At 38.3% G+C, this 26,184-nt stretch overlaps 1 protein-coding gene across 3 annotated transcripts; it reads right to left on the reverse strand.

Annotated features, from left to right (window-relative positions):
- Nucleotides 1-16: 16 nt before the first annotated feature.
- Nucleotides 17-25,924, reverse strand: LOC116263380 (uncharacterized). 3 transcript variants are annotated; one of them, XM_031643104.2, is made up of 20 exons: nucleotides 24,230-25,899; nucleotides 22,992-23,300; nucleotides 22,636-22,884; nucleotides 22,423-22,543; nucleotides 22,189-22,331; nucleotides 21,382-22,009; nucleotides 13,507-13,571; nucleotides 13,316-13,417; nucleotides 13,099-13,241; nucleotides 11,998-12,053; nucleotides 5,372-6,045; nucleotides 5,067-5,257; nucleotides 4,390-4,699; nucleotides 3,389-3,673; nucleotides 3,191-3,300; nucleotides 2,758-3,070; nucleotides 1,772-2,176; nucleotides 1,451-1,691; nucleotides 1,169-1,317; nucleotides 17-622 (listed from the first exon to the last, which is right to left on the reverse strand). In XM_031643104.2, exons 1-19 carry the CDS (start codon nucleotides 25,736-25,738, stop codon nucleotides 1,295-1,297), a joined length of 5,877 nt encoding a protein of 1,958 aa, XP_031498964.1. In that variant the 5' UTR covers nucleotides 25,739-25,899; the 3' UTR covers nucleotides 17-622; nucleotides 1,169-1,294. The 3 variants fall into 3 exon arrangements, with proteins under 3 accessions (XP_031498964.1, XP_031498963.1, XP_031498965.1); XM_031643103.2 differs by having other exon boundaries at nucleotides 17-676; XM_031643105.2 differs by lacking the exons at nucleotides 17-622; nucleotides 1,169-1,317; nucleotides 1,451-1,691; nucleotides 1,772-2,176 and having other exon boundaries at nucleotides 2,874-3,070; nucleotides 3,191-3,295; nucleotides 24,230-25,924.
- Nucleotides 25,925-26,184: the final 260 nt, after the last annotated feature.

A 26,184-nucleotide genomic window follows, 5' to 3' on the forward strand; every position in this document is an offset into this window, starting at 1 on the left:
ATTTACTTCAAGCAAGGACTTCAAAATTGCATTTTGATATTATTATTTGCAATAAAACTTAATATACAATATTTTCATCACTTGGTGGAAACCAACAAAATGTACAGAAAAGATTCCATATCATTAAGATCCTATGCTAGAAGAGGAAAAAATTTGACCTTTGTTAAGATGTTAACACGCTCTAAAATTACCGAAGTTTGACTGTACGAAGGTGGTTGACTTGTAACTATCTAAGCTTCTGGGATGAGCTATCTGCCAAAGGGAACAATAAGTGATGTTGATCCGATTTGAAACTGATCTATATACGCTTGCATGCTCATGTCATATTTACTGACAAATTTTGAGGATTGAGAATGAAACCAAGTTACCAACCACGTTTTGTCTGCCCCATTATGTCAAGGAATCCCTGTAGCTCTCCGCCACTGGCAACTTACATAGGGATGGCTTGAGTAGTCATCAATGAGCTGATCATTCTTTGCATGATTCTCAAAATTTCCTGCAGACGTTTCTGGTTTCACAGATCTCGACGGATTTCCAATCAATTAATCACAACTTTGATCTGCCTGAGCATAGGCAGCACTATGATAGATTTCCGATCAATCAATGGGCAACTTCACTTAGCCTGGCACCATAAAATGCTTCCTTATAAACTAAAGTTGCATAGCACCATTATATGCTGCAAAAAAGAGGTAAAAAAATGTAAAATGATCCAAAGTTGGTCAATCGCTTTAATTGTGGATTGTATCACTCAAATCAACTACGCTGCTTCTCATGGCCTCATGGCACAGGACTGTCGATATTTAACCTTACAAATAGTGAGGGACATGAAACATACTCCCTATTCAAGTGAGCTAACATCCCACCTCAATTCAAGGTACCACAAAGTTGAAGTACTTGTTAATCACCAGTTAAACTAGTACTCAGAGATTCTAATAGCTTGCCCCCAGATATCAACTTTGCACTTTGCCTTGATAACTGATTCCACTCAGGATTAATATGTTATGTGACCTATAAGGTTGGGTGGGAGGAAGGATTAATATGTTATGTGGCCTATAAGTTTGGGTGGGAGGAACTACTGAGGTTTATATCGTTCAAAAGACCCGCAGGAAATCATCTGAAGCAGGGGGTCACTATCCTTGGCAGCAGGAACTAGAAAAGGAAAATGTACCTTGAGTGATTTTCATACTTGCTCCTTTGAAAAGACATGTCAAGTTGTCACTATCAATCCCAACTTACGTCAGCAAGCCTGATATGCTTGTGGAACGCATTCTTTCAGGAACAACGGAGCACATCATTATCTCCTACTTTTCTCATTAACTGAAAAAATATTCGGACTATTAGAAAAAAATGCCACAAAGGTATACACATGGAAACATCAAAAGTCATCCACATCCACGCATGCCAGATGCAATTGCAATAAGTGGACAGGTGTAAAAACTTCAGTACTTACCAAATATAGTGGATCTTAAGGGAAACTGGAACGAAGAGCCTCTTGGTTTAAGATTCTTCAATTGCAGAAATCTGCTTGGTTTCTCAGGTTTCACGGCAGAACTACTTCCTTCTCCTATGGAAACATCAGGGGTCATCTTAACCTTCTCATGATAAATAGCAGGTGGTGCAAGCCTCAGTCTAGGCAGCGTATCAATCTGAAGTGTTCTTTGAACCTTTTGAAGATTCTTCAAGATATCAAACTGCAGAGAAGTATTTGTTATGCTAGACTCCATGGATAAACTCACAAACAAGAAATTATGTTTTAAAAGTGAACTCTTACCCGGGATATTTGTTGAAGCCCATAAGGTCTCTCAATGAGATCAGATTCATGTAATGGCTGGATAGGAACACTACCTTGTCTATGTTGAGATCTTGGGGAATTTTTTACCAATCCATATTCTACAAGGATGGACTTGCTTCTAGCTCGAGACGGGTTCTTCTTTGGCATACAGATGGGGCACTCAACTGAATTCTTGTTCGATTCATTTCCCCCACCTTCACATTGGACATGCACTGCATGCCCACAGTGGAAAAGATGGACTCCTGATATTGAAGGTTCCTTGGTCAGTGAGCTACCACATATGCAGCAGGTATAGCTTTGTGGAGCATATGCATGTGATGCCCCCTTCTTAAGTAAGCTCATGATATAATATGTGTCATCCTCAATCAGAATCTTAGCAGTGTCCTGATTCAAAAGCAAGAAGTGTCAGGTGCACTGAAAATGGCATCCAATTGGAAGTAACTACACCAATGACTACCTTTTTCACTAATCTTACAGCCATTGGCTATCACCAACTGTTGGTACTCAAACAGAGAACTATAGAAAAATTGTGCATAAAATTTCATCTAGATATGCTACTCATTTAATTCTTTCAAAGGAATTGGATACTTTTCCTCGTTTTGAGAATCTCCTCCCTTTTTGTGTAGTTGGCTCTAAGAACTGAGGGTATATGTCTTTAAAGCTTTAACAATAAGAGAGGAAGCTGTTTTGTTTGAACAACGGAAAATGGGCTCAAAAGACAAAAGCAACGTAGCATTTTAAAAATCAGTCAGAATTTGCACAGAAGGCAAAACTGTAATAGAAGGCATGGTCATTTATTTCTTAATGTCAGCTTGATGTAAACATAAACTGTATTGAAGATTTCTCCCATTTTTGTGCCTTATTCCAATTTGTTTGGCTTGTTCATGCTAATTAAAAAGTTCCAGAGTCTATGACTAAAAGAGTGATCTGAAGGAAGTAAATGGAAGAATGAATCAATTGCATACCAGGATTCTACGTTCATAGCCATAGGTTCCCAGCATACCCAGTATAGTTGCCTTAAAATCACCAAAATGCTGGCCTCCATTATCAGAAAGAAGCTTTGTCATGATGGTTGGAAGCGGTATATAGCCCACCATTCCTTCAATAATTTCACGTACAAACTGGGAGACCATTCTTCTGGAAATACAGGCAGCTCTTTCAGACTCTGGAATCCTCATATTGTGTTTGTCAGAATTGTTATCTTCTATTCCACTAGAATTAGCCTTAGACTTGAAGACGTTTCCAGGTCCAAACAGATGCCTTAATGGATTGCAGAATCTGCATTGAGTCCGGAACATCATTAAACAAAAAAGAAAACATTTTTTCAGGTTAACGCCGAGATTGCTTTGGGCAATATAAACCTCGAGATAATTTATCTAATCAAACAGTTGAACTTACGAATCCAACAAGAGGAACCACAAAGACTCTGACTCTTGAGAATCCAGACGTGATGTGTTCCTCTGGCACAGGCCTATACAAGAATGCAGAATGTTGCAAAGAGATCTAACCTGCAGACAAGCAGAGTTATTGACACACCAGACATCTATCATTGGATGACAAATCACGATCCACATGCTGGAAAGAGTTAATACAAACCTCTGGTGTACTTAAAATGGTATTCAATTGCTCTGACTCACTAACAAGAGTAGTTGTTTCCGCAACTTTACTTTGAATAATGGAGTAAATATTGTCTAAATGGGAATCAATACCAGACAAAATAAGTGATAAGGAGCTTGTCACATCACCAGCCCTTTCCAGTAAGAAAGCAGCTGCATCAGTCACCCCATATTCCTGGCAAAGACGGAGACAGTGCTCCAATCTGTAGTTTTCATAAGTCTGAAGGAACCTTAGAACTGAACCAGGTTCAAATTGACACAAGAGCTGCACAACAGAAGAACTTGATCAGTTATAAATCTTATTCATCTTGCATAGAAGAAAATAACCTTAGATGGAAGAAGCACTTTTGATAAATTGTATCACATGCAAACCATAACTAATGTAAGCAACAGAGAACCATATGCACATTTATGTCATTATTTTCAACTGGAGCTCTACATACACTTATAGAACCCAACAATAAGAACGACTGTTACATACCCATCACTATCGGTGTCAGCAACATATCATGAATATTTTTGTTCTTTATATATAAAAAGGAAATTTAAGCAAAAAAATCATGTAATTTTTAACAATTTTTTTTTTCTGAATGAGAAATAGAAAAGTGGGGAGGCATCAAAATAAATAATTTGTAACAAAATGTGAATTTCTAACATTTAGAAAAGAATAAGTGTGCCCCCAAAATAAGTTCTTGACTTTTCAAGAATTCCAATTTCTGCCACATATATGCATAATATAGTATTTCCACCCATAAAACTAATTTTTGAGTGAGAGCAACGGACATCTATATATTGGCAATATATGCTCTAGAATTTGCCATTACAAGAGCATGTAGATGAGAAGCTGATAATCGCAATAAATTTGGTAAAACACGAGGTGCCAAATAACCATGTGCCAATTTTATGTTGGCCCATTAAAAGTTTTAGGTGTCCAACAAAATACAAATAAACAACATACATGCAGTTTCAAGTTGTACATACCTCGAGATAAAGTTCTGCCATTTCATCAGTGACATCAATAGGATTATTGCATATGATTTTAGGGAAGCTAGACAGTCGCTGTAAATAAGCCTGAAGTTCCTCTGACTGATCTGTGAACTTCAGTCCATAGAAAGGAGAAACTAGAATCTCTTCCCTTGTCAAAGCAGAAAAATTGAGTGCACCAAATAAGTGAACTTCAACTGCGGTTTTTAGATAAAGAAACAAGCACTTTGGATGAGGCTGTAGTATGGATAACATCTGTTCAACCTCTTCACTGAAGTGTTCAATGACCAAAAAGAATGCACCCTCTCTGTGACAATTAAACAAGGAACAAAGAAATAAAGAGGAATAAGATGAATGTCTATTAGTTACCATTACAATGAGAAATCAATTTCTGATTTTGGTTTGTTTCAGATCTCCATAAAAACCACAGTAAAAGTTGAATTTACACATTCCACACAAAAAGAACACAGAATTTGCAGCGAAACATTCAGTAATTTTCACATGCATATTTCTGCAGCCAAAGATCTACTAATTCTGCAGCCAAAGATCTACTAATTTTTCACATGCATATTTCAAGCACTCCAGATTTCAAAAAGGGAAAAAAAACTTAACTTTGTTACCCATAATCAAGTTTAAATAATTTTCCACCCAATACTAATAAGATTATGGATCACCTGCTCAGTTTTACTAGTTCTGGTATACGAGAGATGACTGCTGACTTAAAGGAAAAATGTTCAGCATCTTTCAGCTGCAGGAGCATATTGCTAATGAAAGCAAATGCATGAATAGGTTCATCCATGTCCTTTATATAAGTATCTAGAGCTGCAACATGCTGGCCTCTTTGCCTATGTATTAAGCTGCATACCTACAGATTTACATATAAAACTACACTGATGAGAATAGGCACAGACATTACAAACAAAACGAGTTCCAGATGGAAATGAAAAAAAAAAAAAAAAAAGCAATAAAAAGCCCGTGCCTGGTAATACTGAGCCTGTTCACAAATTTGGAGTACATAAGATGAATCCCACTCTGTTTTTGGCACTGCTTCTAAAAGAGCAAGAACCTGTTTTTGCTGCACATAGATTACAGGGCCTTCTCCAACAGACCTTGAGGATGTATCCATCTCAGATGTCAAATACACTAAAATACGATTAAATATATTTTGTGGAATGGTAGCTTGCTGGAAAACAACAAAACAAGCTATGAACTCTAGAAGATAACCCTGTTCTTTCGTCGAAGGCCACAGATCTAAGCATCCATAACCATCAGTACTAACTGATTTATCCACGCCTGGCACCTCAATATCAAGAACCCTAATCAGTGCATTTGTGATATTTTGCGCCATCAATGTCTGATCCTCTGTTTTATTGGCAACTTGCCCATCCTTGTTCTCTTCAGTAACCATGTCTCCCAATTCACGTAAAGGATTATCTGGTCTTTGCGGTTCAGCTTCAAAGAAAGCACATCGAAGAACCTCAAGAGTAGCTTCAGTGTCCAGCCACAAAAGATAGTAAAGATTCAAGCATGATCCAAGCAATGACTTGAAGATTGTCACAAATTGTGAATTGTGGTTGCTGGAATTTTCTAAAAGAAATTCAATTAATTCTTTCCTTAATGATGGTAAGCGAGAGCTTGGAAGTGCACCTTGCCCTGCAAAACACATATCCTCAAGTTTAGTTGACTCCTTGTCGGAAATCACAGATGCCATCTTCAAAAATGTAATGAAGGTACAATTATAAAACCCAACACCTTCAGGGTAGCATCAGACAGTGTCTAGTATTTCTTTAGATGAATGCCTTGTGCTTCTACTTATTATGTTCTAACAAAGAATAGAACTGTCAACATGAAGAAGGCAATGCAAAGAGCGAGTTCACCAATGCAAAACATAGTTGGCAAACCTGGGGGCTTGACTCAAGAATAGCCTGAGTTTACCCAAATCCCCAAGGTACTGGGTTATGAGCCAAGTACTGACCCAAATGCAATCGAATCATGGAGGACTTGGTTATAGATCAGCTGAAACAAGCTTAGGGTCACAAGCTTCTAGGCTGGTTCATACAACACTGTCTCTAACTATTACTGAATGTCACTAAGAAAAAACTATAGTTCTTTACTAAAATAGGTTACTCTAACACATGTTGTCTATTAGTAATTTAGTTGCTATTCTGTAATTGCATTCACAAACTATAGTTACTTGCTACTTTAGAGGAAAATTCAACATTTTCATCATTATGTAGCAAAAGTACACTAAAAAGAATTTATGACCAGACCCAGACAAGTCCTCGAGCCAAACTAGCTAACCCATGAACCAGTAGTTAGCTGATCCAATTCTGATTCATGGGCTTTACAAGTATGATGTAAAATATAGGAATCAAGACTTCATTCACCAAAAGTAACCCAATTTTGCCACTGTGCATAACTTGATCAATAAGTTCCCTCTAGACTTAACAAAGCTCATAGATTAGGTCAGAAGGTCCAGTACAGAAACTGACCAAGTTGGGCTCCCTGAATATTAATCCAACCATAGCGTTTCTTTTGTGCCTCATAGTCATAAGCTTGTGATTTTCTTATTTTTTTGCGTTTTTTAATATTCTCATTATAATTGTTGACAAGGAAAGACTACCACAAAAGGGTAGCTTTATCATTTGAAATTCTTTCATTTGTAGAGTACATTTTCGATTAAAATAAAAGTTCGTTTCATAACATGCCTTCATATTATACAAATGCATATGGTAGCAAAGTCCTCACTCGACTTAGCACACCAATTAGCTTGCCTGGATGCTTCTTGTAGAACAAGCTAGCTTACTCTGGAGGTATAAAAGTCTGAAAAGCTTGACTTTTTGAGCAGCCACGTCATTGATAGGATACTTTGGTCCTTGTTCAAGCAGTGCAAGCGCCAAGACTTTCTGCATTTAATCAATTTGATGCTTTAAATGCTCAATACGCCTGTCCAGTGCTTAATGTCGCATAGGAGCTATAGTACATGAAAGCCTTTCTCTTTCTCTCTCCCTACACACACACACACACATACATACAAACTATTGAGGGCTCTTGAGGAAGTTTTGAGTTCGATGCCCTTCAATGGGCACCTTTGTGTAATACGGGTACATTGACCTTCAGGTACCATGGCAAGCATTAACACTATGCCACATGGACTCCCCTAAAAGGGTGCAGCATTAGCGTCAACATGGCAAGACATGGGTGTTGACGTGTGGGATTAGACTATGCCTGAACATGGTTAATAACTTAACACTATGTTATATTTGGAGAATGCACCCATGATCCATTTTGTCCAAGTCGGGACTTGGTCTTTTGAAATCTATTGCAACTAGTCATTGATACTGGAAAAGTAAACATATAAGATATCACTAAATGCTGGACCCTTTTTGCTTCCTTTTCCCAGCAATGACGTCCACCTAGTATTGAACTGAAAATGATTTCCCTTATGTTTAAGAGAAGCATAAATGAACTACCTGCAATGACATCCATTGCATTCATGCCTCAAAGAAACATAAAGTAGATTTTTTTATTATGTACAGACTGACATTTAATTTTACTACTATCATATTCTTTATTAAACTGCAAACACAAACAAAATTGATTTTTATCATGCACATTTTGGTAAACTGGGCTTCTTAGTAGTTCATCAGTTCGTGAATTATGACTTGCAATTGTGAATATAATATATATATATATATATATATATATATATATATATATATATATATAGACACACACACACACACATACTGGGCATCAAGCGCAGAATGCATGCACCCATGGTGACCCTCTGATCTTAATAGATTGCATGGCCTTTTTTAGAGAGAGAGAGAGAGAGAAGGAGAATGGCCCCCAGCACCAGCAGGGGGAGGCAATGGCCTCCCTACGATGCAATTCCCAACTTTTTTTTTTCTTTCTAGAAATACCATCTCGAACAATTAAGAATGGATTGCTGCTAAGCATCGTAGTGGGAAAGACGCACAGGCATCTTATGGCCTCAAGGTCCTTATATATATATATATATATATATATATATATATACTGGTTAGGGTTGTCCACATCAGTGAAGCTCCAAGCTGGAATTTTGACTTTGATCCCAAAAGAAACTTTCTAATCGGTCGGTCACTTCTTTCAGTTATAGAAACAGCCAAGATGTGCAAAAATTGGTGTCCAACTGTTTCAAGATGAGAGATTTCTTAACTGCAGCTTGTCATTATAAATCCACAGTGTTTCCTTTAATTTGTTTCAGTCTTGGTTTCAGGTGGAAGAATAATCACAAGCCAAAAAAAAATAACAGCTCTAGTACTCTATTTACCTCCCATGCCTAACATCAGGAACTTCAATGGTGATGGGGCCTTAATGATACTAATAGCATCTCTTGGATGCTATACTATACAAATGGTGATCGATGCCTCCAGCCGTGCCCACACTTGCGCCTGTGTCCAAACATGTCAACAGTCAATGCCTTTCTAGGCTAGTCCAAGTGATATAACCAATCCCATTATGCACCTATTTCGGTTATAGATTGTATGCTAGAAATTTATTTTGTCATCATTTTCCTCTAGCATTTAATGGCTTGTTTAATACAATATGGTAAGTATCCATCAGCGACAATATATTTGCTTCTATGCCTTCGAACAATGCCATCAGAAATTACATCAACTAATGTTCTCAATTTCATGCATTCAACTGTTTGTTAGTAGGTGTTGTACCAAATTTGGTCTCCTTTATACCCTCGTTTGTAGTAGAAGAACAAAAGACTGATGACTCGCATTCTTAAGCTCCCACTACAAACTTGACCACAATGCCTCTGATTTTTGAGTTCTGACTTCTCCCTTAATGCCTCTCTCAACCATTGCCATTCAAAAACCAAGACTTCTCGGAGCAATCTTTCACCCACCTGCTTTCAGCAAGAAGCTTCATTGATCATTCAAATAAATTGCAGCATAGCATTGACAATTGTGCACAACTGCACATGCAATGTTGTGAGAAGCGTACGCTTCACACAAAAAAAAAAGCGACTCAAGGCAATTTTTAGAAAAAACACCTTGAGGCAGAACCATGAGCGCACATGTCCCTGAAGCGTGCGCCTCACTTGGTAGAGGCATACGCCTCCATCTATGGGACGCTTCATGTTTGAGGCACACACACGCCTCAAGGACGGACTATTTAGTTTAGTTTTTTTAATTTAAAAAATAAAAAAATAAATAAAATTAGTCAAGGGCTTCACACGCAGCCCTAATTAAACTCTGTTTATATCCCTAAATTTCCTTTTCTCAATCCCAAATCACCTGCAGCCATCGTCTCCATGCTTTTGTCCAAGAGCGAGCTTTCTTCTCTGCAGCTGAGAAGGTGAAAGGAGCTCGATATGAAGCTCTTGGCCGACATAGATGATGATGCTGCTTTGCCGAATGTATCATTTACATGAAGGCTCGCTTTTGCTTGCTGTATTCATTCTTAGCTTTGCCTGCAGGAGCGGCAGCAAGACACTGTCTGTATAAACCTGTGAGTTTAATTTTCTCTTTTATGTTCCTAGTTGGTAGCTTGAAATGTTTCTTCCTCTGCTCAAACGATAGAATTTACAGATATTGTCTAGTGGATATATATTGCTTGATGGTTATCCTGCAAAATCATGAAAGTTTATATCTTCCTGTTAGATTGTTATTCTAACCACTACGGTATGCTTCCTGTTTCATATATACCTAATTTCATCATGCTCTTCCTCTTTTTTCTTTTTCTTTTTCCGTTGTTTTTGAGAAAAAAAATCAAATTTTATATAACTCGTTGATCTGTTCAAAAGTGTCTTACCATCTCTTAGATTCTATCTATAGCTTGGATCTTTTGACAAGTGATTCCTCCCTAACTGGTGTGGCATGAGCATAGAGCCCATATATATATATATATATATATATATATATATATATATGTATTATGACATTTTATTTGGATTTACAAATTATTGTGGTTTACATATGTTGTGTATTGTTCTTCTTATTGATATGCTTAGTATTGTAGTCATTTTTTTCAATTTTGTTGTTACTTTTAAAAATATTATATAATTCACAATTTTTTTCATGAAGCTTACGCTTCAATTAACGTCTCGCCTCGCTTTATCGCCTTTTACAACATTGTGCACATGTTTGTCATCTTATAATATTTTTCACCTCTTAAGAGCTCATTATAGCTTCACTATGCCAGTTTATGTACAAAGCTACACACACACACATATATGTGTGTCTGTGTGTGTGCATGTGTGTGTGTAGAGAGCGCGACTTTGCTGCACCCACATTGACACAACATGGTTGCAGGGGCTATTCGCCGCTTGGCATGCAGCAAACTAAGAAAAAGGAGAAGGAAGTGGCTGATGTACCCTGGCAGACACTTCCCACCCAATGTGGGACTGAGCTATTTTTCTTTTCCTTTCTCAAATGAAAAAGGAAAAGAAGGGAAGGAAAGAGGACAACACGTACTCTCCCTTCCATTCTCTCTAGTAGACATACATGCACACCACTCACCTATAGCTGCATCCCTGCATCCGTATTTTTTAGAAACATGTATTGTACCACTCCAAGAAAAGATATAAGATACATTTTTCTGAATCATACATGAGTTACTTAGAGAGGATTTTCGTATCCAACCAGGGTAGACCCCATACTACTTGTACATGCAAAAAAAAAAGAAGATATGCTTGGGCAGTTCAGTTGTGGACTGTGTTGGAAAAGCACCGACCATATCAAAGTGTACTAAAAAAAAATTGGTTGATGAATTTTATGAAGCTAAGACATCCAAAAACAGCCTGTCTGCATACAAATGAGTGGATAGAATAAAATTGCAAGGTTGTCATTGCAGAACATAAGAATCCAAGATATGAGTGTAGGCATGTTTGAAATAGGAAATCAACAAGAATAAATTATTTTATATATAAGCAGCGGACATAGTGCCTCATCAGTGTTATTTATAATTACACACACACACACACACACACACACACACACACACACACACATATATATATATATATATATATATATATATATATATATATATATATATATATATATATATATATATATGTATGTGTGTATGTAAGTATGCATGTATGTAGTTCAAACAAAATAGATTCATAGTTCAAACATATTCCTTCCATTGAAATGATACAGAGGATTCAAGCGAAATAGGCTTATTTTGCATACTAAGTTCATATATTTAACTCTTAAAATTAAAGATAAAAAATGATCATAATCCATAACAAAAACAAAGCTAGCGTTGTGAATGCTTACCATGAAGTACTAGGAATGCTAGAAGCATCCATGTTCCAGAATTATCTTACCGACACAGGAGTCAGTCAATGTGGAGTACTATGTGACTTAGTTATATCATGATGCACACTTTTTCATGAAAAGTGACTTGTCAAAGAGAGCCCTACCTTAAACTGTAGTCACTGAACATGTAGGCAATTGGTTCTTAACAGTGGGGATTTGTGGTAATGATTATAACTATGGAGTACAATAGAAGAAAAGAACGCCTATTTTTCAGAAAACAGAAAAGAAAAATTACCAAATCAGCTGACAGGAAGCTAATAAAACAACAATGAGAAACTCATACCAGGAGGAAATGCAAGACCCTGAAAGCAATACTTCAAATAGACCAGCATCCGGTACCTGCCCCACAAAAACAAGCCCCCATAAGTAAAACTTGCATATGTAAATGACAAATGAATCAAGAAGCAGGATTTGAAAAAACAGGTCAACTTAGTTACTCATCTAGGTCAATAGTGACATACATAGAGGCTGCATAGCTGATATAACATGCTCCCTTGTTGCCTATGAAAATCCATGTTTGCAACTACAAATAATCTAGTCAATCAGACCTTGTACGTGTAGTTACCTGCTTTAGTCACTCTAACCGTACTTGGTTACAGAATTAAGAGTTCCTTTTTTGATGCCAAACACAATTAGTTGCAACAATAGGCAAAAATCTTTTGGAGGCAACAAAAGTGCAGTAATCAAAGTTTGTCCTCCTCAAAACTTTTGCCATGCTTGAGTGAAGAAACAAAAAAGATTGATCCACCTTTTTGGGCAAAAGTTTTTCCTCAATTGAAAAACCCCTTATTCCTCAATTATCTGTGTAGATGTTTCCGTAACTGGTGAATTCACGATGGTCCATGTATGTCATACAAATTTATGCCGTAGCATTGAATCATTGAATCAATTGGAAGCTACAAACTTAAAATCCGCACAACAAAGAGATGGCCTAATACTGGCCTTTTCTGATTAGGCTCACCTAGGAATGATATGTCTAGGCAATGAGCTATTATCAGTAAGGTTGACACCTTCGGGTTGCCCTTTCAGTTATTCCCAACAAAAAATACTTACTCAAATAAAGACAAAAGAAAAGGAAAAAGCTTAAGTGGCATTTTCACCTACTTTGGCTTAACAATTGGAGCTTCAAAGACAGATCACAGAACTATCAAGCTTAGAACAAAAATTATACCAATAACATGAGAAACATAATAATATTGGATAAATTGAACTTTTCAGCAGTTATTTCTTCCGAGCAGTTTGCATATCACACATTTCAGGCATCATTGGCTTTTCTGAAGCACAACTTATGCTAGGCACAATTTGAAAAAGAAAGAGTTGAAACAGGAGAGGGAATTCCTACAACATTGTTATGAATTCAAGCAAAAGGTCAGAAGGAACTAACCCAATTCCAACAGCATCTCCTCTTTGGCTGTCTTGTGCAACAATTAACAGCTCTTCTAAAGGTGTCTTAAAATCATCCAAACCTCTATTAAAAAGATATATCAGTGCACTGTATAATCCATGCTCCCTGCATAGCCTCACCACCTAAAATGGGAAAGGAATAGTGACAAACTCATATACAGTGAAGAAGACAAAGTGAGGACTATAAGGATCAGTACCTGATTAAAATCCAAAGAGGAAATGTCCATATGAAGAACACACTGCTCAACACGTCGCAACCATCCTTTCCTACTATAGTGCTCCACAAGTGCTTGCATTATCTTGAAGTCAAAGAAAAAAAATGTTACACCCAGTCTATTAACAGGTTAAACTACTGCGTGGTATTCAGTAGCAGCTGTAGCATCTTTACCTCAGGTGGTAGACATCCAAGCATGTCCTTCAAAATATATGGTTCCAAAAGCTCCAAAAATGTACCTAATTTTGTGGAAAGACAAGTTTTTTACTGGTTTACCTTGTTATGTTCTATAAAATGAACTAAATAAATGCTAAAAGCCCATAACATCACAAGAAACAAGGAGTAAAAATAATGCTTGTATGTTACAGAAAGATAAATGAATCACTTTGTCTATGCTTGTAAATAAAGTAAACAATGATGCCAGTTATTCTCCTGGGAAATTGGGAAAAAAAAAAGAATCAAATCATAGATGTTGCTGATCTTTCATGCAACAAGAGAAATTATGTGCAATGCATTTCTGTGGGTCAGATTTCAAGAGTAGAAAAAGTGATGCTGGTAAATTATTTGTACTTCACCAGGGAATGGGAAAAAAAATCAGTGAAAGAATGCTGATCTATCACAGTAAGGATGAATGAGGAATACATTTTTTGTTGCATCAACCCCATTTTGGTAATTGAACATGCATCCTGTAGTAATTATCCTTTTCACATTTCAATACTTTCCAAGCACAATATTTTCATTTAGTTAACATTTTCTACTAAACTTCCCTTTTATATAGCATTAAAATGAACATTCAATGTCTACATGTGGAGAATATTTTGTGAATGAAATGACAGAAACTCATTTTCCACAGCTCCTATAACTTGGTCGAGAATTAGGAGTCTTTCAATTGTCTACAATTTTTTCATCTGAACCTTTCTGATGCAATAAGGAGGAAATAGGAACTACCATGTGGCAGAAGGTACAGGAAGTTGTATGTTTTACTTTCGATTTATCACACATTGATGCAAGATAAGCCATACTGAAAGTAGTATAGTCATTAGTTCAAGCAACTGGTTTTGACTAATAAAGTGGGATGGTTCACTTGCAGTCTCATAATTGAAGGGCCAGGAGTCGAGCTCAGTAAGAGTTAGCCCATGCTAGAGCCCAATAAGAGTTACCATTCAGCCCCAATATCACCAAGACTGGAGGAAGAACAAAGAGTAATCACTGCATAGAACAAGTAAGTCCATGCACCTTCTTTGTCACTGAGGTGATGGTTAATTATGGTGTGATAAATATACTATTTGACAGCTGACAAGGTGATTTATGGTGGAGGAATGAACATACACAATAGACTATGACAGTGTTAAGAAATATGATTTCTTATTGTTGTTATCTCTTAATTAGGTATTATCTTAGTTAAGAGCTAGTTTAGCTCATCTCTTCTTATTCTCTCTTATAAATATCCTTGTAACAGTCTTTGTAAAGAATAAGCTGTGTTTTACAGCCTTTATATTGTTTATTGAATGAGTATTACTCTTCTTCACTTGGCCTTAGTGCCTTTTTGGTATTATATGTATTCTTTGTGACTGTTATAGTCACTTTTCACATGGTATCAGAGCCATTGGGCTGATTCTCAAAGCTTGTTAAAGGCTGCTGCTGAGATTTTATGTTGCTGGTTTGATTGAAGAGATTCTTTGCTGGAGGATATAATTTCTTGAAGGCCTTTTTGCTGCGGTTGCTCACCAACTGTTTGGTGAAATTTCTAGAAGAGTTTTTTCTTGACTTCCTTGGAGATTATTGTTTCAAGTATTGCTCTCATGGAAGACTCCAAAGTTTCAATTGAAGGAGGAAGCTATTATGCTCCATACAAGCTTGACGGAACCAATTATACACTATGGGCAAAATGTTTGGAAATGCATATCAAAGGAAAATATTTATGGGGCTTCATAAGAGGTACGTCTATCCCTCCCACTCTCAAGTTGACCAAAATAGAAAATGGGATTGAAAAACAACTAGATGGAGTGGAAAGACAAAATGCTATGAATGAATATTACAAAAAATTAGACGATTGGGAAGCTAAAAATTCTAGGATTAAAGAATGGATTTATGGAAGTATTGAACCTAGAATTGCCCAAAATCTTATGTATTATGAAAAGGCTAGTGAAGTTTGGGAATATCTTAAGGGAATGTTCACCCAAAAAGATATGGCCCGAAAGTATCTTTTGATTCAAAAGGCCCAAAGTATCAAGCAAGGAGAGAAAAATGTTAGAGAATTTTTCATGGAAATCTCTAGTGTATGGAATGAGTTAGATCAACTAAGTCCCGAATTAGGGTTGGACTGCAAATGCCATGAGATTAGAAGAAATGAAATAGATGAATTTCGGTTTTTTCAATTCCTTCAAGGGCTACGGCCCGAATTTGAACAAATAAGGTCAGCCCTTCTTTCTTCATCCTCTCCTCCACTCATTCATGAACTTCTTACAAAGCTAAGTGGAGAGGAAACTAGAATGAAATTATCCAAAGAAATGGATAAAGATAGTGTTCTTGTCTCAAAACAAGAAGAAGAAAGAGCCTTAGCCGCCTCTAGACCTGGAAACAACATCAAGTCTTTTAGACCTCCTCACTTTAAGAATCAAATTAGAGGAGAATATAAAGTTATTTGCCACTTTTGTCATGAACCGGGTCACATAAGACCTAGTTGCCCAAAGTTGAACAACAATGAAGGACAATCGCGGAATCTTGGAGGAAATTTTCTCAAAGGAGGAACTTCATATCCACAAGGAGGGCAACACAACCGGGGAATTTCATATCCTCAAGGTGGACATTACAACATTAGACAATTTGATCAAAGAAAGGCCGCAAATGTCACAAATGAAGGATGTGATCTATCATCTATATCCACAACGTTGAATCAAATCATGACAGCCCTTCAACCCATGATCAAGGAGTCAAATTCCGGAGCACTAGCAACAACGGCATCCATCTCCAACACTCCTGGTATGTTTTCTTGGCTTTTAGATTCTGGTGCATCTTTTCATATGACACCAAATATATCATCTTTGACCAAATTTGAAAGAACAAGAAAAGAATCAAATGTTGTTACCGCCGATGGAACTTCTTTAAGTGTTAAAGGGATTGGGAATTTTGAAAAAGAATTTGGAAAACAAAAATTTTTTGTTCCAAAAGTTAGTTATGTTCCTAAACTTAATCTTAACTTACTTTCTGTGTCACAAATCTCAGATCTTGGATTTGATGTTGTTTTCTCATCAAATAAATGTTTGGTGCAGGATCACCAAACCGGGAGATTGATTGGGGAAGGTTTTAGAAAAGGGGACCTTTACTACATGGACAATTTATGCATCCCCAAAGAAAAGTTTTGTCACTATGTTGAAAATGTGGACATCAATGTTTGGCACCAAAGATTAGGTCATCCAAATGTTAGAAAATTGTCTATGATGAACCCTACCAAGAATATTTGTATTGAAAATTTTAAATGTAATGATTGTATACATGGAAAAATGAAATCTTTATCTTTTGGAGAAAGGAACTTCTTCTCTTCTTTGCCTTTTGAGCTTGTTCATTCCGATGTATGGGGACCCTCTCCTATCATGTCAAAAGGAGGGCTATCATATTATGTGATCTTTGTTGATGACTTCACTAGGTATTGTTGGATATATTTCCTAAAATATAAATCCGAAGTTTTTGAGATATTCAAAAATTTTCACATAGTACAAACACAATTCAATGCTAAATTAAAAATTTTAAGGACTGATTCCGGAGGTGAATACATTTCAAATGAGTTCGAAAGATATTTGAAAAACTATGGGATAGTCCACCAAAAATCTTGTCCAAGAACACCTCAACAAAATGGACTTTCAGAAAGAAAACATAGGCACATAATTGAAACAACAAGAACCCTTCTTATTTCCAAAAATGTGCCTAAAAACTTTTGGGCTGAAACCGCACTTGCCTCTGTTTATCTTATAAACAGAATGCCTTCAAAAGTTTTACATAATACCACTCCGTTTGAAAAATTATTCAAGTATGAACCCGATTTCAATAGACTTCGTATTTTTGGATGCAAATGTTTTGTTCTTAATGACAAGGCTGATAAGCTAAGTTCAAAAGTTATTGAATGTGCTTTTATTGGTTATTCTGAAACCCAAAAAGGCTACAAATGTTATGACTCAATTAAAGACAAGATCATTGTCTCAAGGAATGTAAGGTTTTGTGAAGATGAAAGTGGTTTTAAAAATTGTGGGGAGTCACAACACAATAATGATTATTCCTTTTTATTTAAGTTCCTTTCTCAATGTGATGATGAAATGCATGATGGTGATGATAGCAACACTGGTGGTAATGATAGTAGAATGGCCAAGGATATAATCACTTATCATAGAAGAAACCGGCAACAAGAAGTTGGTGAAAAAGAACATCATGAGACCATTGATCTCCAACCAACTCAAAGTGGAGAAAACCTTAGGAGATCCACTAGAAATGTAAGACAACCCAATAGGTTTGTGTCTTATGAAACTTTTACTCCATCTCATAGAGCTAGAATTAATGTCATTCACTCTCACTTTGAACCTTCTACTTTTAATGAAGCATCCAAATATATTGAGTGGAAGAATGCCATGTTAAAAGAATTGGATGCCTCGAGAAAAGCCCAAACTTGGGAAATACAAGATTTACCTATAGGGAAAAAGACTATTGGATGCAAGTGGGTATACAAGGTGAAAACTAAAAGTGATGGATCCCTAGAAAGGTATAAAGCAAGGCTTGTTGCCAAAGGTTACACTCAAGAATATGGTATTGACTATGAGGAAACATTTCCCCCTGGAGCTAGAATGACTACTGTTAGGACCCTTATTGCTTTAGCATCTGTTAAAAACTGGAATATCTATCAAATGGATGTTAAAAATGCCTTTTTAAATGGGGATCTTATGGAAGAGGTTTATATGGAAGTACCACCAGGGTTGTCTGTTCCTCAAAGGAAAGTTCTTAGACTTAAGAAGGCTCTTTATGGCCTCAAACAAGCTCCTAAAGCTTGGTTTGACCGTTTTAATTCTGTTATTTCTGATTATGGGTTTCATTCTTGCTTAACTGACACTGCCTTGTTTGTTAAGTATACTACTGCAGGTATCATAATTCTTCTACTGTATGTTGATGATATGATCATTACAGGTAGTGATAAGGAAGGTATTAGAGAATGTAAGAAATTACTACAAGAAACTTTTGAAATGAAAGATTTAGGTTTTCTAACGTACTTCTTGGGTATTGAGGTTGCATATTCTACTAGAGGATATTTTTTGTCACAAACTAAGTTTGCTGCAGAGATCATTGCTAAATCAGGCATAACAGATGATAAGGTCACAAAAACTCCTGAAGCAGTAGGAAGCAAGATGAAGATTGATGATGGAGTTCCACTTGCCAATCCCACTCCTTACCGACAACTTGTGGGATCCTTGATGTACCTTAGCATCACTCGGCCTGACATTGCTCATGCAGTTCATACTGTGAGTCAATTTCAACATGCTCCATCAACCGTTCATATGGGAGCTGTTCTTCGTATCATCAGATATATTAAGGGAACAATAAACAAGGGAGTATTTATGTCTTCCTCTTCCTCCTTGAACTTGATTGCTTATACTGATGCTGATTGGGGAGGAGATCCTAATGATAGACACTCAACTACTGGATTTTGTGTTTTTCTAGGAGAATCACTCATCTCATGGAAATGCAAAAAGCAACAGAAAGTCTCACTATCCTCTACTGAAGCTGAATATCGAGCCATGGCTTCTACAACTATGGAAATTGTCTGGCTTCGCCAAATGCTCCTTGATATGGGAATAAAGATAGAAGAACCCACTGATTTATGCTGCGACAACAAGAGTTCTATCTACATTGCCAAGAATCAAACATTCCATGAACGAACAAAGCATATAGAAATGGACTGTCACTATGTTCGTGAAGAATTTTTGAAGAAGACTATCAAACTTCCATATGTCTCCTCCGAGTTCCAGCTGGCTGATTTCTTCACAAAGCCTCTATGTTCTCCCAGATTCAACTTTCTTTTAGATAAACTTTCGGTGATAGCACCGTAAGTTTCAGGGGGGGTGTTAAGAAATATGATTTCTTATTGTTGTTATCTCTTAATTAGGTATTATCTTAGTTAAGAGCTAGTTTAGCTCATCTCTTCTTATTCTCTCTTATAAATATCCTTGTAACAGTCTTTGTAAAGAATAAGCTGTGTTTTACAGCCTTTATATTGTTTATCGAATGAGTATTACTCTTCTTCACTTGGCCTTAGTGCCTTTTTGGTATTATATGTATTCTTTGCGACTGTTATAGTCACTTTTCACAGACAGGCAGTCCAAGATTTATCAATTTATGGAAAGAGCCACAATTGGCATGGAAATTGGAGTTGGAGGTCAAATGAATTTGGATTGCCCATCCTTTATTATGAAACCTGACCTCAGTCTCGACTGTCCATCCTTGAAGCATGGAAATTAGCAAACCAACTAAAGATTCTAGTGAATTACAGGTTGTGACATTGTAGGATCTAATGAACCAGTTTCACATGTCTAACAAACAGCAACCCAAGCTACCAACAAAGACACAAGCAAACTTGTATATCAACTCATGAACTGAGATTCGTCAAGATAGCTCAGTCTTTGCAGCACCTCCAGACATTCAGGTCGTGCAATAACCACAATCCTATTCTTGTCAGCTAAATCAGGAAGAAGTTAAGCTCTTTCTGGTACCCGAAAGCCTCAATCAGAACACTAAAGGACCAACAAACTCATGACAAATTTTGTCAAAATTACCATTTAACAATAAGTTGTATCATATGTTTGTACAACTTTTAGTTTATCTGACCCATCTCAGGCTCACCAAAGAGAATTGAGCATGATTAACATTATCTTGACAATTTTCAAAGTTCACAAGGTGCACAACTAAAAGTGGATCTTCCCAAGAAAAGAACCACCGTGTATAGTCATATAAAGAGCACATGTCCTTCAGAGATAGTGAGACTGACAGAGAGAGAAGAATGAGTAAGATGTGACCAAGAAATTTGGGTAGCAACCAAAAAAATTCCATATTACATGACATGATGCCATAGCTGAGCACAGTGACATCATGAAAATGTCTTGAGCGTTTTCATTTTTCTTTTACAAGCATAAACAGCAAAAATTAACCAATGTTCTGAGGCACAGTGAGTTTGCATAAAGGGGAACTTGGATAACAAAAACACCAATTCTCATGAACCATGGCAGAAAGAGATGTCAATGTCCACATATACATTACGTAACAGGTACATAGCAAGCCAAATTCCTGGATGTAGGTCTATATTTTTAAACTTTTTTCATCAACGTTACCTTAGTCTCATACAAAATTCAAAGTTCTGTTAAATAAAATAGGGGAGGAGAGAGAGAAGAGGGAAAGATAGGAGAAGGAAAAAAATGAAAACAAACAAGAGAAAAGAAGAACGGGTGCGGTCAGCAGCACCCGATTTGGTTTGACCGAGTCGGGTGCCATGTCGGGCCGCACCCGCACCCGCAGCGATGTGGGTACGCCACCATATTTGGCGCACCCGTGTGACTTAGTTTCCAGTCCCTTTTTAACATTTTCAAAAAGGGAAAATCACAATGTTGCAGTGTTTTAAATTTTCGGTACAGTTTTTTTTTTAATTTTGGTGTGCCATTCATCTATAACTTTGTGGATTTTTTGTTTTCTGCACAGTACTCTCGGTACAACTTATTTTCAGTATTATTAACTTCACAAGTGCATCTTCTGCACATCACCGTTGTATGTGCAATTCTTCACCATAATAACAGTCAAAACAATACTGTAATAACAAAGAAAATAACCGCATCATGGTGTAGGCATTGCTGCATTGGATAGGTACGAAGTTTCTAAACTTGTTTGCTTAAGGTTTATAGATCATGACTTAAATATGCAAATATATATATATATATATATATAACTGTTCAAGAACTAGATATCGGACCACTTGTTGGCCCTAAGACTAAGAGAAGCTAAACGGTTAAATGCTAAGATTACCTCCTTGCTGAACAGCAGTAAATTTGGTGAAGATATCATCAAACAAGATGTCAATCCTATTTATGTGGACACAGAATTCTACAGCAACACCACCAACACGAGCATATTGCTCATTGATTTCTGTGTGGAAAGGATTTTCTTTTGTGTTGTCAGCAAGTTGAAGTTTTTCAATCTGACTACAGAATGCCACTGATATATAGGAAAATACTTCATCAACATATCCTGTCACCAACTCTACCAGAAATGGCATTATGGATTCCCTGATAGCATCGGTAGTTCTTGGAAGATCAATTACTCCATGTGAGTGCCCATCGTAAAGCTTCATTGCCATGTCCAAGGCGCCCATCCAATCACCAGCCTTTTGCAAGACTCTAACTCGCTCTTTCCAAGGAAGAAGTCTAGAAGCAACAAGATGCGTCTGACCAAGTACATATATGGTAGCGCCTCTTACAGCTATTGAGTTATGGCAAGCTTTCTCAGGATTTCCAAAAATATTTGTAGAGTGAGTATGATATACAATCATGTCATCAATCGCAGAACCATCTATAAGATAATTAGTACGGTGAAGCTCATCTCCTTCCTTTGTGAATAGACAGAGGTGCCCTTTCAAAGTCAGCACCACCAACATCTGAAAGAAAAGTGAAGTATTCATGTTCTAACCATGCAAAATGTCTTTAAGGAAAACAAAGCCAACCCAAGAACGAAAACAGATGGCAATGATGAGATCAATAAACAGAGAAAAATGGGTGAGCCCATCAATATCAATTTTCAACTGGGAAAGAAAGGAATTAGAGCATCTATACTCACCCGATCATCCAACCATGCCAAACCAACTGCTGGACTGTCAATCAGCCATTCTTTTAATGTTTTTAGTTCTGATTTTACCAGCCTAGCTACAAGTACTTTTCGGTCCCATGCCATTGCAAGAAATGAAGCCCTACCCAATTCCTCTGCATTCACAATCCTTTTTCTCTCTCAGTATATAATCATCACAAGATTCAAACATATACAAACTAGATAACCATGTCTTTTTAATCTTACCAGAAGAGGATGCTGAAGAGTTTATTACACACTTCCAAGCTGTGTAAGGCATGGCACCTTCACGAACTCCATCTGGCCTAGAAAGCTGTGCATAGACCTCTAAACTTGGATAGAGCCTTACCTACATGAAAAGTATAACAAATGGAGTTTCTGTACACTTTAAGAAACACACAACAAACATCATCGCCTATTCACATTTAGAAGATATCATACCACCAGAGCATTTTGGTGAGTGACAAATATAACTACACCTTCCTTCTCAGGAGAACCGTCACTGAAGAGCTTCCATCCTGCTTCTCCCCCAACTCCACCTCCAACAACACCACCCATCATGCTCCCAATACCACCAGGAGACCCTGTAGCACTGCCATGTCCACTTGCAAATGAAGCCCAACGAAATTCATCGGACAGAAGAGCAGATGCACATAAAACAGTTCCTGTCCTCTGACCATCAAGAAGACACTGCAACGCAAGAAAGTGAAATCTTCATGCAAATGAGAAACAATCTAAACAAAATTAGAACTACCAAAACCCAAGAATGCCACGTGATCCTTGAGAATTGCACTTACCTTAGTATTAACAGAGAATGTATTGAGCAATGGAAACACTGAGAAGGCATGTAGAAGAAGAAGCCCCTTACAATCACCAGTAACTGCCTTATATTGACGAGTGACTTGTGAATCCTGACCAAGGAAAAGTGTATGTATGACTGGTGCATTATGTTCTGCTATTGTTTTAACAGCAGATCCTTTCTGCACATCCCAAACTGTTAGGTTTCCAGACCCATATCCAACCAGCAGCAGATCTCCTTGCTGGCTGAAGCACAAGGAAGTGACTGGTGAATGAGATTTGTCACCTTGAGAGCTGAGCATAAACACCTAGGACCAATTAAAATCCCTATAGTTAAACATGATAGCCCAACTAATAGCAGAAGGATAATTAGTACCTAAGAAAAAGGAACACAACCAAAAAAATAAATGCAGTTTGTTCTTTGTAAGAGAATAAATGCCACCCTGTGATATCTGAATCACAAAGGAGCTGTACCATCATTTCAGATAGAATGGAAAACCTTTTCATTCCTTTGTGGTGTCTGCCCATCCACAGTTGGAGAAATATGGATAGCTCCGAAACTTATACACTCCCCAGACCTACATATTTCACATGATATATCCTCACCAGAGATGCATGATCGCTTTCACACGTCATATACAAGTTGGGATAGTTTCTGTATGGCAGCCAAGTTTACCTACAAAAACAATATTTATAGACCACTCCTCTTTTCGCTTTCTACCTAGATAATTATCCATATAGAGAATCTTGTGCAATCACATGCAAGGTTTTAATGCCAACTAAAAAATATCTGAGATTCATACTACAGTGAGGCACCTCTGAACAATGAATTACGTGGAAGTGTATCGGCAGTTCATGATCATAACAAATAATCGAATTTCAGAAAAAACTTAACTGTCATAACATGTTTAACTTCAGGAGAAGAAAAAAGGTGCATTTGCAACTAATAACTGGACACTAGATGAACTGGAAACTGCAGGTCCTAGAAGCGTTTCGCAGGATCAGAATAGCCAAGTTCAACGGAATATGCTGCTGACTTGAGTGTCCAGGTAGTTCGACAATCATAAATATTGAGCTGCCACGTAGCAAATAATTAATATCCATATTTGATAGTAGCAAATAGGTAACATTTAAAATATTCTATTTTTATCCATGTTCATCCCTTGAACTGCACTTTCTTGTATAAGGTCTAGTACAGTTAACAATGATATAATTAGTTATGCGGAAATACAGCTACCTTTGAATCCAAGTTATCAGCACTATGAGGAGAGTACTTGCTGGGCATCACAAGAACGGTGCCTTTTGACATGCCCACAGCGATGTAGTTCATATGAACTGCCAACGACTGAGGGGAGCCATGCTCACGCCTGAATGTCTCTGAAGAGATAGCATGAGTGATAGCATTGTCAGTGTTGATCTGCAAATACCCAACTGCTGGCGGTCCTCTTCGAATACCTTCAAGCCTCATTGGCTGAGCTGCAGCGCCCTCTTCTAGGTGAAGTCCAGAAAACGCGTTCTTCTTCTCAAGCTCTTCAGCTACTTCAAGCGGCTTCATCACTGGCTTTAATTTCTTACCCTGTCCTTTCGATGATTTCTTACTATCTGACAAAACAGACCTGTCGTCTGCAAATTCTTCCGCATCCATTCTCGAAGTCTCGGCTTCTCTCTCTTCAACTTTAGGCGAATCCGTAGCTGTCATCTCTGGGCTCAATTTAGTCGCAGTCGCGATCAGGATGTCATTCAGTTGAACTGATTCAGACCGTTTTAACGGTGTGTCCAAGGATCCTTCCTCAATGCTGCCACTAACGGAGTGTGGATCGTTCCCGACGGCAATTCTATCATTCAGATTCAATTCCTCCACCAACGCCTGGGTTGAAGCATCAGGAACTTCTCCGTTTAGCATTTCATGACCTTCTGGCCCCTTCAAGGAGACCTCAACAAACTTATTCCCGCCATTGTCCTTGACGTCTTCTTTATCAATTTCCGCATCAGGAACAGAAGAATTTCCCTCCTTAGCACCCAAGGCATCAACTGGAGGTGCAGATTCTTCAGCATCCCTTCTGGCCAGACCCTTTTCATCTTCTTCACCTTCTCCCTTCACCAACTCCTCCTGCTCATTTTCCTCTCCTACTGCTGAAAATGAGGCGTTTTCCTCTGACGCGGCCGCTCTTTGAAGAGAAGTCCTCCTAAACTTGATCGCAGCAGCATGAGGAGTTGGAACCGACCTGGAAGCAGCGGCAGCCGCTGCGAGAGCAGCTCCGGGCCTAGGATTCGGCTTGATAACCCCAAAGAGCGACGGCAATGGCGAACTTCCGCGCGCCGGCGTAATCTTCGCAGAAAGATCTCCATCCCCGGGCTTCCTCCTCAAGAATCCGAGCCTCGACTCGGAGAAAACCGAGCGCGGCAAGCTGATGACGCTGGTTTTGTCCTCCGATTTGTCCGATTTCGGGCTGTCCGCAGTCGAAACCTCCGGATCGACCTCGGAATCAACTCCCGGAGCACGAACTTCTAGGGTGTCGGATTCAGGTTTTGGAGGGAAGAGAGGGCGAAAGGGAAGCTCAGAGCGAGGCGAGGAAGGGGATGAGGAAGATGAAGAGGAGAACGAATCCGCGGAGTCGTTGAGGATGTCGTCGACGGTCCGATGGGCGACGACCGCGCCTTCGTCGTCGTCGTCGTCGCCGTCGCTATTCTGCGACTGGAGAAGCGAGTTCAGATCGAGCTCCAACTGCGTCCGTCTCCCAGCCATCGTCGGCGAGCCCCGTCCCGGAGATAACGAGGCTTCGCCGTCCTCCTCCCTTTCGTTCTTTCGTGGGAAAATTGGAGGCGAAGGAACCGACGCACACCGGAAATGAAATCCCGGGAACAGCAAGCCGGTCTGACTGCGGGGGACCGAGGTCGGATCTGGTCATATTGGCAAATCACCGCCCCTGTAAGTGATTTGAGATCCTCACCGTCCATCAGTTGGAAGAGGCAGCGGGGGCACAGCAGCAGCGCAGGTAATGTCCGTTGATCACTGGCCAAAGTGACGTCAAGGGACCACGAGTCCCATCTCCTCAGCTGAATCTGAATGACCCGTCAAGGCTTTCACCGTTCGAGGTCTTCACTCTTCAGAACAAACTGACCGGACCATGTAATGGTGAGGGTGCCCCGAGGGGCAATCAAATGGACCTTGCATGGTAGGAACGTATCAAA

This window comes from Nymphaea colorata, chromosome 10, assembly GCF_008831285.2.
Source record: "Nymphaea colorata isolate Beijing-Zhang1983 chromosome 10, ASM883128v2, whole genome shotgun sequence".
Taxonomy (NCBI): domain Eukaryota; kingdom Viridiplantae; phylum Streptophyta; class Magnoliopsida; order Nymphaeales; family Nymphaeaceae; genus Nymphaea; species Nymphaea colorata.